This window comes from Hirundo rustica, chromosome 6, assembly GCF_015227805.2.
Source record: "Hirundo rustica isolate bHirRus1 chromosome 6, bHirRus1.pri.v3, whole genome shotgun sequence".
Taxonomy (NCBI): Eukaryota; Metazoa; Chordata; class Aves; order Passeriformes; family Hirundinidae; genus Hirundo; species Hirundo rustica.
In genome coordinates this window covers 30,209,739-30,225,870 of record NC_053455.1, presented here as the reverse complement: position 1 = coordinate 30,225,870, position 16,132 = coordinate 30,209,739, and the positions used below count along the sequence as shown (strand labels likewise).

Below are 16,132 nucleotides of genomic sequence, written 5' to 3'. Positions count from 1 at the left end.
TTTCCACCCTCTACAGTTTTAAGTGTTGTCTAGACATAAACTAAACAGGCAGAACTGTGTTGGTCATCTTAGCTCTTTAGCATGTCTTAAGCTCTTTTTCAGAATAAAAAGCAGTAAGTGTTGCATTGCTGTAGGACATACATAAATAAGCAGAAGACTTGCTTAAAAAGTCTTAGGTAATTGTAATCTGAATTCTGAGCATGGCTCACTGGTGTGTAGGAGGGAGTTTCTAAGCTAGCTTCAAGTGACTTCTTGCTGGCAGACAACCCTGTGTGTTTAAAAAATCAAGGTATATAGAAAGACTTAGACTGCTGACAGGTTTTATGTCACTTACAAAACTTCCCTATGTAAAGAATTACAAGATCATAGCATTGCTTTTATGCATTGAATCAGCAATAACTGTAGTTCTTTTTCTAAGTTGTTTTGTAGCATAGACAAAAGTATCCCCTAAGAGGCTACTTTGCCTGTAGCTGGCTCTCAAGGCTGAACACATTTAACAGTAGGCTAATCACTTTTCCCCCCCAAATGTTATTTAACCTCCAACAGGAATAGAACACATTAGAATATGGGAGTTTAGGTGCACTTACTGCTTTTAGACTTGGTTACTGCACCCAACATTGCTACTCATTTTTCTGTGCATTTGTTTTGTTGATCTGGTATTTTCGGAATGGAATCTGCTAATGGTTGTGGTCAGCAAGTAATGCCATAAATCTGTGTTCCTTTGTGTGTGTATGCCTGTGATGTTAGAGTTGATGGATTTAATGTGGTACAAACCTATGGAAAAAAATTAACATTAGAATTCAATAACTAGCCTTTCTTCCTTGGTCCCTCATCTGCCTTCTGAGCTTGAGCACATGCAAATGAGTGTTGTACCCTGTGTGAAGATGATGGATGTGTACCTAAATGTACCTGTTTTGCCAATCTGGATACTTTTTCTTGTGTATTTATACACTTAAACTGTGCTTGTTGTAAGTGTAGCAAAAATAAATGTGTAGTTAATGAGGGAACAGGGGTCTGGAGTAAGATATGCCTGCTTTAGGGAAGCTGCTTGAATCTGCGTTCTTGGATTTGAGGCTTGGCAGTACACGTACAAAAATTCTGCTTTCTAAACTAGTTAAGTCTATCCTGTTTGTGTATTTGTATTCAGTAACAGACTCAGCTGTGCTTGTTGATGTGCCTTTCTGTTGTAAGAGCTGATCCCTGCTTTTACTTTAACGCAAAATTGAAATTGGAAGAAAACGTGCTTTCTCTATGGGGAAGCTGTCCAATCACTTTGTAGAATCTAGTGGTAGAGTTGAAAAAAATACAGTGAATGCAGAGGCCGATGTTATGCATCAGTGTTGCAGGGGGAGGGGAAAGAGAGGCGGCTGCCAAAGCGCTTCCCTTAGTCGGAATGCTGTTTCAGCCCCACCACGTGCGCATGAGGGGGTGAAGTCTTGGCTCTGGCGCTTGTGGAATTTTGCCAGTGACTGAAGAGCAGCCAGGACTGTACCTTGCTAGGGCTGATGGGCCCATGTGTACCTACAGAACTTGTCTGTCAAAGTTGAGATGGTTTAAACAACAGTTCACTTAATTTCCTGACTCGTGTACATAGTTACAGAAGTAGGTCATATAAATGTAGCTTTACGTGGAAGTTTTTTCCACTGAAGTTTCTGAAATATGTCCTGTTTCTTAAACTAAGACTTTAAATAATTGAAATTCAATCTGTGATAGCAATCCCTGGTATGCCATATTGTTCTAAGACACTTCTACTTTCTTGGCTACTCAAGTTTCGGTTGTATGCTTTGAGGTTTTGGTCAAAAACTGGATGACTTGTAACTGAACTTTCTTCCAGATAATGGCTGTTCTTTTGGGCTCTGATTCTCCACAAACAAGAATTGAGGACAAAACTATGTCTGTTGTTTCCTGAGCTTTCCTCTTTTACTGGAAAACTTTCTATAAAATACTGGATTCAAAATACTTGTACTTTTAAGTCTTTTTACAGGATTACTTACTTCTTAATATTTAGTTGATAACACCTTTATGTAGGGATTTGCAATCTGGTTTGATTTTGAAAATTTAGCTGTTGAAAACACTCATAGCAATGCATTTCTTTTTTTGAAAACAGTCTGGAATTTTTGTTCAATCTGTGGGACCTAGCTAAAGCTAGGTAATCAGATTAGGTCAGATCCGTATAATGTTAATTTCTTCATAAGGATGTTGTACAGCCTGTGATCAATGCAGTTTCCTCTGGTTCCTGGCACATATGTGCTGGAAACATTCATTTGAGATACAGTGACCTTCTGTAGTTTGAATGGAAATATTTTAGTGCTGTAACTAATGGTGGGAGCTTTCTTTTCTATTTTGACTGTTAGCATCTAGGAGTGCTTAAACCTTTTTCTGCCTGCTCTTCTAAAAGGTGTGTTGTGATACGAGTAAGCTAATTTTACAGCCAAGAGGTTTCAGAAGAGATAGTCCTTCTTAACTATCCATTCCTGTATTTTTGCCTTTGTTCATATGTATATCTTGCATTTGATAAGTTGACTTGAAAGATTTAAATTTGGAAGGTAATGTGTGGGAAAGGTGGTAGAACAATCAATGTCCTTCCCTCTGTCCCTCATATTTGAGAGTACTACTTTGCTTCCCTTTAAGACTCAAGGAAATAATTTCGGGTAGGAGTTTATCTAATAGCTGGGTTCGTTCAGTCATTAGATAACTGAAGTTTTCAACAGAACATAATTAAAAGCACACAGTTTTTATATGGTTCTGTGTAGCTCTTTATACTGTACAAGAGCTTCAGTTGTAATGACTGCTGTGGAAAATGTTTTCTTTTGGTGGTAATGCAAGTGAGTAGAAATGTGCAGTAAAAAGGAATGTTCTCTGAAATACTGTTGCAGCTGTACCCTTGTGGCCAGCTGGTATCCACTAACGAGCTCTGGCCTGAGGGTTTTAGTATGCTGGGCTCAATTAAAATGCTTTAGTATTTGGAATCATTTTGGTATTATTAAGATGTAATCTAGTGGGAAATTTGTATGATTTAGATTTGTATTCCAGTCTTGAAGATGGGTATCATAACATAGGATGCTGGTGAGAAACATGTCTCCTCAAATGTGGTAAAATGCTGAGCATGGTTGGAAATGGTAGTCTGACTTTAAGTTGCTTTGTTTTGTGGGGGGAAAACCCCAAATTTATGTTGAATGCTTCTAAGTTTGGCTAAGAAAAACAGAAGTTGCAAGTGGTTTAGCTTAGGCTGCAGTAAGTTTCCTCTTGAGGCTGTACTGCAGACAAATTGCTGGTACCATGAGTGGCAATGCTGCACCACAACATGATGCTTGATGTCAAGTGAGTTCATATGGCAGACTAAGCAAGCTAAAATGCCTTCTATTCCCAGAATATCTGCCCTATTCTGAGATGAGCAGCTACTACTAAATATGAAGAAGGAAAGGTAGTCAGTTACCTTAGCTTTTATTATTATTATTTTTCTGCAATCCTGTGAAAACAGGATGTGAGGAAAAAATTTGAATTCCTTGTTAGGTTTGCTGCAAGTTACATGAGGTGTTTTGCCTTTTTTCTCATGCTTGTTCTTAGGTCTTTCCTTTGGCAAACTGGATTGTAGATTTTGCAAGATAAACTGGATGTACTGTGACCTCACTGCTGGCAGGGCAGAGGGGAGAAATTGATGAGCTCTCTCGACAGAAAAGTTACAGGCATGTCTTTTATGGAGTAACTCTAGCTTTTGTTATCTAGCTTTAGCTTGACTCTTCTGGTAATGGTTTCTGAACACTGGGTATTGTAGAGGAGAGGAAAGTTGAAGCCATGCGTGATGGGGTAGCAGACTGCCTAGCTGGTACAGGAAGCTCGTGCATTTTTCCAAAGTTAACGGGCTGGCCTTGCCTGCAGGGAACTGACTGAAGATTTTGGAAATAGAAGCACCTCACTTCTTCAGGAAACCATTCTAGCATGGCTTCAGGGGTTGTAGGGATGCCATATCACTGTGGATCCTGTTTGCTTATTGATGCCAGTTTTAAGTAGCTTGGTTTCCTCTTTCTTCTCCTTAGCTGGTGCTTGGTGAGTGAATCTCTGTTCATCATCATGTTGTCCAGCTCAGCATGCAAAATGGGACTTAGCAAGCTTCAGCTTAGTTTGCCTGGCCTACTTCAAATATATTCAGTGTTGACTTAACTTGTTTTGGAGGAGAAGGTAGGTGTTGGTGATGGTTGTCAGACTTGACTTGTTTTGGAGGAATACATTGCTAAGTTACAGAGAGTCATGGTGATCAAAGTTCCAGGGACATCTTGAAGAGTCAGAACGGGAAAATTAGTAGAGAAGAGGAAAAGGAGGCCTCTCTACTCAGCACATATGACCAGGTTGAGTCCTTTGAAATTGTTTGGCTGACTACTGTGGTTAGGTTATGCTACTTAAAATCCTTCTGAGACTCAGGGGAATAATTTTAGGTTGGAGATTGTTACATTGTGTAATGTTTTGCTGTGTTGTCAGGCAGTCAATTTTAAATGACTCATTTCTATGCACTGGTTATAGAGTGTATAGAAATGCTATCTTCTACTCTGATAATTTTTTTGACTCTGCAAGATGTTCCTGGGACTTTCTTACCAGTGATGACACTTGCCATGGTCTCCATAAGGTGGTATGAAAATGGGCTGGGATTGTCCTTCAGCCATGAGGTCTAAAAAGACAGTTCATTTGTTCTACTCATTTACTACACTAAGAGTCAAGCTGGATATCAGGTGTTTAATTCAGATTGTCATATGTCTGTGCATATTTTTATATTTTGGAGGTATATCTCAAACTATACCATGGGCAGGGTAAAGGATAGTCGTGCGGTGAAATACTTCAGAACCTCAACTGCTGATGCTTTTTTAAAGGAAATAGACAATTTTTGGATGAATACTGAGACTTAATGTCTCATTTTGTTTAGTCACTCCCTAGAGAAATGGCAAAATTTAAAAACACAAATAAAGCATGTTTTGGAAGCATGAAAGCATTGAAGTGAAATCTGAAGTTTAACCAGTACTTCGAAGACTTCTCCTAAATAGCTGTCAGGCTGGACTCTACCAATATCTGTTGCTGAAGTGATTGGTCTGTAAAAGCCTTATTTACCTCTGCAAGAGTTACATGGCAACTCTTAACTTTGAGTGGAATTTCAAATGTTGATTTCAGGACCGAGGCTATCTTTTTATGTGGCTTCTGGCCACCTTTCATACAGATGCAAAATTTTCTTCAGAGCATGCATTGGCTACCTTTCCATGGGCATACAATGATCTAGCACAAATCTTTGCTGCCTGTGGTCTTGCAGGTTGTGTTCTGCTATGCAGTGTGTGAGTCACACGTGTAAGCAACCTCTTTATGTATGCAAGTAGGAAACATTTTGGCTTTTGTGACTGATCGGTGCCTTGTCATGCAGCAGTAGCTGTTGGAAGCTGTCAAGCAAAGTCAAAACACCAGCGTTTGGTATCTAAGTAGGTTTTCTCCCATCTAAGCATGCTGTCAAACTTCCATCAAGTTTTTCTGAAATGGACTTGGTGGCTGTGTACTAGCCCTGAAATAAGATCTCACCTCACGCTTGGTTTGTTTTTCATATGCTTCAAATCTTCCCATCTTTTTTACTCATAACAGTTAATAAAAAATATTGGGTGCCACACATGCTAGCTCTAGGTTTCCTACTCCAAGTCTTGCATTGCAAAAGTGTGGAAGAGGAGAATGAGAGTTGAACGTGGTTCTCAAGCTTCAGTCAAACAAGTTTATTTCCCAAAATGATGTGGTTATTTAGTATCTTTGGTAGTCCAGCTGTTTCTTTTTTCTGTGTTGCAAGACTTTTAACATTTTTCACGCAAAGACTGGCTATAGGCGGTATAACTTTAAGAATGACTATTTTCTTATGAAACAAACTGTTAAAATCTAGGTAGTGTTCGTATGGATATTCGACCTTGTGTTCATTAACTTTTTTTTACTTTTTTTGAAAGGCTCTTCCTTCTTCCATGATGATAGTAGCTGTCTACTGCCCAGTGATAGCAGCTCTCTTTATCGTTTTGAAGATGGTGAATTACCGTTTGCACAGGGCCCTGGATGAGGGAGAAATTGTGGAGAGGAATGCCAGTGAGCATATGGACAGAGGTGCAAAAGCAGAACAAAGCAATGTTTCAGCCAAGAGGAAAGACAGCAATGGGCCCAGGTAAGTTGTCTGCTGATGTTTGTATACTGCTTCAGATGACTAGCAGTCCTGTCTTCATCAGTTGTGTAACTGGACTGGTGATTGAGATTAAACACTGAGAAATATAGGTACAGACATGTGTGGTTCTGAAAAACAGTTTTAAGTCTGGTCTTGAAAAGCAGACTTATTTACATATTAGGTTTGAAATTATGGATTCCTAGTTCCTCCCCCAAAGGAGTTCAAGAACAATAATGAGCATGCTATAGCATGGAAACTATAGCATGGAAAATGTGAGCCGATTAGGTCACTAAATACTTAATGAACATAATTAGTACAAGTAATCTTATTTCAGTAGTAGATGTAGTGTTAAAAATCTAGCTGTCAAAGACCACTTACTATACGGTAATTCTTTTATCACCAGGAGGTGTGTCTGGTTGGGTTTCAATTTCGGTTGCAAAAATAGGAGTCGGATACGTTGCTTGACCCCAGTCATAGTTTTTTTTTAAGGAAAATGCTGTCTTGTGAATTTGAAAATTTTGGAATTGCTCTGCTCACTAATGAAGATAATGATTCTGAAGTACTGTCAATAGGAGGTGATTCCTTTCCAGAGATCTCCTTTGTAGCCAATGTTAAAAAAAAAAAAAAACCACGAGGTTTTTCTCCTCTGACCAGACTATTTGGAGAAAGAAGAGCAAAAGATGATTCATCAGCAAGGCCAGCTTAACCAGTTTGATCAGACTGTGGATGTGTTATGAGCTCTAGTATCAAAGCCTCATCCTGCCTCTGATAGTTGAGGCCATCTTAAAAGTTAAATTGTATGAAATAAATCAACCTTTAATGTTCGCTTTTAGAGATGACCTTTCTCTTGTCTCTGAGTTTCCGGTACTAGTAGCCATGAGTAGTTTTCAAAGTGAGGTGATTTGTGTGCTGTCCTGACTCTTAAAAGGTTGTGTGTCTTACTAAGGAAATGTAGTTGAAAGAAGCCTCTTGAGTCTGTTTATTGTGATGCTTTTAAAGAAAGGAAGTGTTAAACTGCTGCTCTTTAAAATGCTAAGCCTAGAAGTAAAAGGACTTTCCCATGTATTTGCGGGGGTAGGTCCTAGGTTCTTGTATGTCTTCTCTCAGCTCAGGTATTGTTGGCAAAACTGGTGTCTTAGATTGCTCTAAAGCTGATATACAGTAACTTCTTGAATCAATCTTTTATAAACCTGACCCTTTTTCCATGATGTGTTTGGCAACTGAAACTGCTGCTTTTAATTGTGACTCCATTTAGATCACCCTATACCTTACTGTAGCTCTGCTGAGGTATTTTGGCAGACTTCTTCTGGAATTGTATCTTAATCCTTATTCTGCTTAATAAAATTCATGGAAGTAAACTAGTGGTCTGTTCTTTCTCATGCAGCCTTGGTAATGCATATTTTAGGTGTGACCTTTAGGCGTTCTGTCTGAGTGGTTTTTGGTGGGTTTTTTTCGTTTTGTTTGATGATTTTGCTGTGTAGCTTTTGCTTCCAAAACTGGGGCCCAAAGCTGGTAAGGGAGTTTCTACTGGTGTTGTGAATTACTTCTGGATGTTTCAGTTCTGTTTTGTCTAGGGAGCAGTTGACATGGGACGAGATACTACATTATAAGCATTGTGAGCTCAGAAGTAGAGGTTAGTTTGATGCTGTGTGTCCTGCTTGCCAACTAAAGTTTCATTAACTTTTATATGATCCTTGTTCCCACTTTCAGGTCTCTTAACTAGAACTGGGAACAAGGTCAATGCAGAAATTACGGAGTTACTATTTGGTAAGTGGGATGTACAGTATATACTAATCTTTGCCTGGAAGCTTACAAGAACTCGAATAGCATTCAAACCAGTAGATGGAGATGAGATGTAGAATGAGTGTTTAATACTGAGCTGTAACCTTTTTAGTAGATTAAATTGGAACACTAATAAAACCCCAAACCTGTCTGGGAAGAGAATGTAGGGTTTTCTGATTTTTTTAAAACTCTGCTCCCCTAATACAAGTTGGGTATAGGGGAGATCTGAGCAGAGGTACTATCTTAAATATTTGCATAATCAGAATATTAGTTTTGATAGCTTAGGCTGCAGCATGTGATACTGAATAAGTATGTGTATAGTTTGCAAAGCCATCCTAGAGTTTTTACCCTGCCACATAAACACTTACGGAGACCACTTTAGATACAAATCTTAGTATATTTGCAGGATTAAGCAGTGATTATGTTCAGGATTCTGTTTAGCTTCTAAGAATTGCTGTTCTTTTTTTTTATGAAGATGTTTGTCCTCAAAGTGGTGCTTTCAAGTATTTTAACAAATTATGTGTTGTCATTTGTAGGCTTGCTCAAACTGCTCATTTATCTTCAGTTAACCTTGGTTTGTGGGTGGGAGTTTCTTTCCATGAAACTTTGGCATGTTTAATCAAAGAACAACTTACCATTCCTTTAGAATGCCTTATTTATTTTTTGCTGTCCTCTTTCTAAAGCTGAAATTCTATAGTTAATGCTTTTGAAAGAAAGTTCTAATTTAGAGAAAGGAATGTGAGTTGCTGTTTTCATACTTCAGGTGTTAGTTATAGTAATGTTTGTGTGAGCTTTCATGAAAGCAAGTTTCCTAGTCTCAGAGGCTCCTAGTCTGAAAGAAATACAGAAGGAGCAGTGCAAGCATGATCTTTGTTGGGTATCAGTGGACCTACATAAATAATTTAAAGCATTTAAGTCAATCCTTCTTTTGGATATATGAATCTGGATTCTTGTCAGTGATTGTTAAGGCTCAAAGTGTCACAAAGTGTTCATCTGGTGACCCTGCTGTTCCTGATCTCTATCAGCATAGGGGAGCTGTAATAATGATGCTACATAAATTTCACGTGTACTTCTACCAAATAAAGCTAGTAGCTGGAGAATGTTGCGTCTTTGAAGTATTTACAGTCTACTTTAATATGAGCAAGAAAAATAAAATTCTAAGAAGGCAATCTCTAAAACTGTTGCCTTGCCTTAGCTATTTATTCTTTTAGCTTTCTGTGGCTGGTGGACCTGTTCTTGAGATTGGAGTTAGTTTTTATTTTTGACTATCATTAGTGATGCTAAGCTTGGAAGAAAATTTCAGTTAATACTTGAATCTGTTGTGATGTAGCATTTGCAGTATGTGCAGTGGTTCTTGAGCATTTTGAGAAGCAGCCTCCTGACTGCTACCCTACTCTTTTATTGGACATTAAGGACAGATGATGTTTTTCAGAAGAAAATAAAAATCTTCCTCTGCTTTGTCCACATATCAAAGTAACTTATTTTAGATTACCTCTTGAAGTTGTGGTCTGAATGTTAGATTTCTGTAGTCAGTCAGTCTAAGTCAGATTTTCCACTTGGATTCTTGTGGGCTTAAGGCCTCTTCATGCTTTTGGTTAGTCTCTGACATACTGATGAGATACACCTGCAGATAGTAATTTTAGTTCAGAATTACTGATAATTAGAAATAGTAGTTTTAATTTGCTTTATATCATTTTTGAATGCCTCTTTCACAGCAATCCCCTTTGCTGGATGTAATTTTTTTCAGTCTTCTTGATTTGTGTAGTAACTTTACTGCAGTTATTTTCTGCAAACTGAAAACTATAACATTTGCTTTAAGGACTGAAGACAGTGAACTGTAAGAAACAGATTGTAGAATTTCGTATCAGGAAGGCCTGGCCACAGCACTAGCATCAAGTAGCTCCTAAAAAACTCTGGATGTTGCTAATGTCCAGGTACTTAAGCATACAGTGGTCAGTCTTAGGTGTCTGTATTTCCTGCTTCTTCCTGCTGACTTTGTTGATGTTTGTTTCTAGCTTTTGTTCATCCATTGGTCTGTGTGTGCTATCACAGAATATAGAAGCTGTGAGTAGAGTGGCAGTGATGGATTTTGTTGTTGCTCACACTGGTATCTGATGGTTGAGTTTTAGATGAAATTGTCACCTTCTTTGGCTTTGGTTCTGTGCATGAAAGCTTCTTTGAAATTACTTACTTTTCTACTTCGTAGGATGTACTTTAATCACATGCAGTGTTTCTCAATGAATTATTCAAAGTATTTCATCCTTTTGTGAAAGGCATTCTCTGTTATATCTTCAGTTGTCATTGTAAGGTATGCTGAACTTTAACATTGTGAGAATTTTTCTGTTTTGTCTTTAAATTCATGTTATGTCCTTATGTATTCTTAAAATGCTTATGGAAGGACTGTTTTGGCTGAAGCTGATGCTGTATCTTTTAAAATTAATTTTCCTTACCTGCCTTAGGTGTTTGATAATAATAGGCCAGAGAGGGCTCTGTAAACAGCCATCTCCAAGAGTATGCTTGTCTCATTGCTGAGCTGTAACAGAATGGTTGCTTCTCACTTCTTTTTTTAGTTTGTTGGAGAGTTGTATCATAGTTGTTCTGCCAACTAATGGCCGGTTGTCTTTTAAGTTAACTTATTTTTACTGAAGGAATATATTCCTAACTTCAAACAGTCCTTATTTTTGGTCACCTCTGATGTAGGAAAAATCATGTGTTTCTTATCTAGAGTGATTCTTTGAGGTTGTGCCTTTACACCTCTTCAAGATGACAACAGCTTGACATTTCATTTTGCAGGATGAATCATGTGTCAGGTCCTTTAGTGTACAGACAGTTTGTTTACAATATCCTTGATTGATGCCCATATATTGAAAAAATTATTACAGTCATAGAATATGCTGAGGTGGAAGAGGCCCATCAGGATCATCGGTTCCAATTCCTGGCTCTGTGCAGGCCATCCTATTGAGTGTTGTTCTTAGTGGGTAAAACTTTCTTCTAAGACTAGTTGTCTATCAAGTAAGCCCTGCAGTGCCTTTTTCCCTTTGTCCCTTTCTTCAGAGGCCCTTTGTCTTTGGTACATTTGGTCTGTTGGGAAGCTGTTGTTTATATTTGGGAAGAAGCAGAGAGGATCGGTGTCAAATTACTCTGCGGTTGCTTGTGTTTAGAAGTCTCCTGGATCACGGTGCTTGAAGAGAACTATAATGGGCTAGGAAAAAGTGCCTCAACTGCTTCCTCTTTGCAACTAACAATTAATGTTAGGTTGGATCCTCTGTTCTAGTCCTCAACTTACTTCAGACCCCATTGTCATAATGGACAAATCCAGCTTGCTTTTGTTTCATGAAATATTTGCCTTTGACAGGCTGAAATCTGTTGAATTACAATTTGTTGGTGTTGCTCTAGGAAATACTTTCAAACCAATAGCTATTGATCCTGAAAGGGTGAAATCACACTGGGATGCAATGATGTATATCTTGTACCTCAAAATATTTCTTGGTAGGGACTGTAAAGTATCTGAAGGGAAGTTATTTTTTAATAGAAATGCATGGTTTGCATCCCTGGGAGAGATGCCATGGCACTATATGTCTCTGCCTGCTCAAAAGTTTTCACACGTGGCTTTCTTCATTAGCCATGCTTGCTTTTGCTCCCAGATTCAGTCTCAGGGAAAGACCAGCAGTCCCTTCCATGCTCTGAGTCCTGTGTAGTATAGTTTTCTATTAGTGAATTTCTGGGTGTTACAGTTGAACAGCTGATTCAAAAATTAGATGTATGCATATAGAGACAGGAAGAATTTAATATGTCAGCATTTTGGAATGCCTTATAATGCCTAGGTCTTCAGTTTGTGGTGGAAGTTTCTGTGACACTGTGTAGTGATCTAGCTCCGACAGAGCTTCTTGTGTCAGACAGCCAGTGTTCATCCAAGATATATTTGAGCCCCTGGTTTTTGAGAAGGGAAAATTTGTTTGGCATATGCACTCAAAAGTAGACAAACTTTTGTTTAACTGGTGGAATAATGTGTTGTTTGGGTTTTTTTGTGTTTTCTCTCAGTGATCCTGGTGGAGGGATTGAAATGTCAGAGTTCATACGAGAAGCAACTCCCCCTGTTGGCTGTAGTTCACGCAATTCTTATGCTGGGATAGATCCAAACAACCAGGTAAGAAGTAAAGCCACTGCAGTTGTTGCTTTTGTATTGCTGGCTTTGCAGTCTGTGGATAACCTCTTCCTATTATATTATGGGATTTTTGTGGTAATTTGTATTAAACAGTTTTTCTTTCAGTTTGGAACTGCTTTATTAGGAAGGCATTGCATTCTCCCAACAGCATAGCTCTCATCCCATCTTGTACTTAAATTAGAAATGCCTGGATTTTGAAAATCTAATCAGAAAATTTTCCCTTTTGTTAGTTAGCTTTCTTCTGATACAAGAAATCAAAATGGCTCAGAGTATGGTGAGCTAAATACTAAGTACCCACTGTGGTGGGATTCCCTTGTCCCTTTGGGTATCTGTGAGCCATTAGATAGCCTAAGCTGTATCTTCATCCTTATGTTCTAACTTTTTTTTTGTTCTACCATTTAAAGCTTAGTTGATAAATTTAAATGCTGTATTAGAGGCTTCTGTTAAGTTATCTTGGAGTGTATCCACTGCTGATTACCTCTTGCAATTGTAAATGGCTTTCTGCAGGTTATTATTTCTGATAGTTCAGATTTTGTGGTCAAAAAAGTTAGTTTGCTAAAGTATAAAGATAGATTAACTGCTAGAAATGGGAAAACTAAAACTGTTTGGTTTTTGCATATCCTCTACAAAATCTTTACTTTCTCGATTCTTCAGCAGGGTTGGGAAGAAAGCAATAAATAGGGACTCCTGCCAGATGGAAGTGCTGAAGAACATAGCTTTATTACATTTTAATGTAACTTCTTTATGCTCTAGTTGCCTTGAATTTCACTGGGGAGGTTGCTGTGTTTCCGTATTATGTCTACTAGGTTTATGTGTTCAAATTCCATAGCGTTGGATGTGCTGTTCCTTCTGTTTGGCTTGTGACATTTAGCTAGTTGTGGCTAGTTTTTATCAACCCTTCAGGAGGACAAGTAGATGAACTGGCCAAGCTGTACAGTTTTGTTGATAATGAACAATGCAGCATCATGGTAAAGACACAGCACCTGTCTACAAATGACATGGAAGTCCTTGGCGTGGTATTATAATATCATGTTCTTCTAATTAGCTCTCTGAGCAAGCAGTAGATAATGAAGTGCAGTGGTATGCTAATGTTGGTGTTTTATCTGAATCATGCTCAGTTATGCAGCATAGATACTCTTGAAAGATTTGCCTTCCTTTAAAAGAGAAGGCATTTGCTGGTGTTCAAAGGAGCGGGAAGCAAGCCATGGTCCATGTAGGAAGTTAGAAACATGATGCCTGCACTAGTTCTTTGACTGGTCTTTGAAAGAAATATGTTCCAAACATAAGTTTTAATATTAAAGCATGTGAAGAAGTTCAAGGTACTTTGAAAGAAAGTATAGCATTTAGAATGTATTTGTCCTAATAAAATTAGTATTCACTGGTCCCCTGTGATTGAATGTGCAGCATCAAAAGGGCACATGAGCAGTGAGCATCTCAGTTCTGTTCAGTTTTTGTGTGTGAAATAGATTTTCTGTGATGATGTATTTGTATTCAGTGATAGCATTCACCAAAGCCTATTGTTGAATGGAAAAATGTTGAAACATGACAAAATGAGTAATTAAAAGTGTATGTGATAATGTTGTGAAGAATATTTATTAAGCAAGCTCTTAAGTGCCTTTTCACATTACACATAAAGCCATTGTTCTTCTGTGCTATAGCTGAATAGGATCTGCACGCATCTTCAGGTTACCTGAAATTGCTGTGCTTACAGGAGAGAATTAGTAGAATTATGTTCTTTTCCCCAGAGTAATTTTAACTAGGAGTTTCTGGAAAACAGCATCCCAGTAAATATATATCTATCAGTTAAATGGCCATAATTTTTACGTATTTTTAGGTTCAGATTTTGCCTTTGAGTGCTCTTCCTCTATCTTATTTCTGAGTGATTTAATTATCTGACACATGCATTGTTGTATGCTACTTATAGTTGAGAGGTTGTATTGAAAATGTTATTGAAGGAAAGACCAAATTCTCTTCAGCATCTCTGCAAAGTAATCTCCAGTGGATTGTAGGATATATTTAGGAAGGTAGATTGCAAACCTAAATGGTGAAATTTTTTGTATGAGGAGGTACCATGCCTGCTGTTTTGCCATTAAATGTGAAATTATCTGGAAAAATATTAACATTTCACATGAGAGCAGTTTTTGGATTTAGCTTGGTGTTTACTGTGTTGAACGGATAAGTTTTATATGAAGATTGTGTTTTCTTTAGGCAACCAGGATTGCTGCATTGTGTTTAGTTTTACAGTAGCAGTTACTGGTGTAGCACTGCACTTGAACTTTGTTGCTACATTAAATAAGGAGAATTCCTAGATTAGAAACTTCGTAAAATCAGTATAGTAAAGTTTCCATGGACGATGACTTCTGAATGGAATAGTGCTGTGATGTAGTTGGATGTTTAATTTACATGACTTTTCATCTCTTTACTGTGGAAACAGTCAGAGTTTAAGGCTTAGATTGTGCTGCCAGATGCTTTTGTGCCTTTGAAAACCTCTCCTGGGTGTATAGGCAAATGCATGTGTTGCAGTAATAGGAAATAAGAGTTGCTTGTTTACTGGAAGTGTACAACTTTTTACATAATTACCTGTTTCTAGGTTGGATCTGGATTATCTCGTCTGGGAACAGCAGCAACCATCAAAGGTGAGATTTTTGGCCACTTAAATTACCTTGCAGAAGCACTTCAAATCACCATTGTTTACTATGTTGTTTCCAAATACTGTCTACTTTAGTCATCTTGATTTGATTTTTTTTTTGAGCAAAATACAGCATTTACTATTTGGAGGAAGTCTTCTTTAGATATGTAAATTATATGACCAAAACATGAGGAGAGAATATTCTAGGGCCTGTATTCTACATCCCATTTAATGACATGTTTTCCCTTTGCCTGTAAAATGCAGAGCCAAAGAGTTGGTTGGGGTAGACTTTTCTCTACTCTTTTGAGTTAAGTGCAACCAATTAACCCTTCTGGTATTGTATATCAGTGACTTGATTATTTCTTGTTGCTTGTAGCTGAAGTATTTTCCAGCCCTTGTGAACTCCTCTAAGATGAAAATATAACAATTTTGCATATTATGAATATTTTCTTGTAAATTTATCCAGCCAATAATAAGGGAAAAAAAAAGAATGTGAATTTTTGTCACCTTGATTTTTTTATTTTTTTTTTCCCCCTCCTTGATTTTCTGACCATTACAAGTATTTTCATAGTCTCCCCCTCTTTTTCTTACGGACAACCATGCAAAAAGAAATATTCCAATAGATAGAGAATTTTTATTGAGTTCTGTGGAAGATAAAAGTAATAGAGTAGACAATATTTGTATATAAAAGAAATTTTGTGTTATTGTAATTATTTTTACCTATGAATGAGTAAATACAAGCAACAGTTTTTCATGACAAGTCATGACAAGTGAGAATGTAGATATGTGTTAATACTTGGAGCACTAGTACTCTTATTTCTTAAATTTGCAGGTGATACTGATACTGCCAAGACCTCTGATGATATCAGTTTGAGTCTTGGCCAGAGTTCTAGCCTATGTAAAGAAGGGAGTGAAGAACAAGGTAAAATTTCTTCTCCATTTTTAAACATGGTATTTTGTTACCAAAGACCCTTTGCTTAATATGCTAAATAAATTTGTGCAGTTTGTTGATACCCTTTCTTAGCGTCTTATCTTGAAGTTCCCTGTTTCCTTTCTTAATTACTTAAGCTTTTGAGAAGTGTAATTTGAATGCTTATAACTTTATTCTTTGATTGTGTGTTCCTTGTTCTGGTCTCTTCCAGCTGGTAATAAATATTTACTGTCACCTTACTGCTGAAAGATAGCTAATTTATATTTCTTTAGACAGTGTCTCATAGACTACGGGTGGCCTGGGGTTAATGGACTTCATTGCAGACTAATTTGCTTTTCTTACATACAGACAAATGTAAATGTGGTGGGCTTTTCTATAAAGTAAATAACTCCATACAGAGCTCTATGTTCTTAGAGCTGCAGACTGCTTCCAAGATGCAGGTTGTCAGATCTTGGTGAT

General features: G+C 37.7%; 1 protein-coding gene across 13 annotated transcripts in view; it reads left to right on the top strand.

The window, feature by feature from the left end:
- The window catches only part of PCNX1 (pecanex 1), a 94,898-nt gene that overhangs the window by 6,788 nt on the left and 71,978 nt on the right, over positions 1-16,132 (top strand). For 12 of the 13 annotated variants that reach the window (XR_009207907.1, XM_058420834.1, XM_040068770.2 and 9 more), the window contains 4 exons: positions 5,961-6,169; positions 11,990-12,095; positions 14,704-14,749; positions 15,575-15,664. Coding sequence is in view for 12 of the 13 variants with exons in the window: in XM_040068774.1 (XP_039924708.1) it covers positions 5,961-6,169; positions 11,990-12,095; positions 14,704-14,749; positions 15,575-15,664 (451 nt within the window). In the remaining variant the exon portion in view is untranslated. Of the gene's footprint in view, positions 1-5,960; positions 6,170-7,876; positions 7,934-11,989; positions 12,096-14,703; positions 14,750-15,574; positions 15,665-16,132 lie in introns of those variants that run through there. The other variant, XM_040068775.1, reaches the window with a different exon arrangement.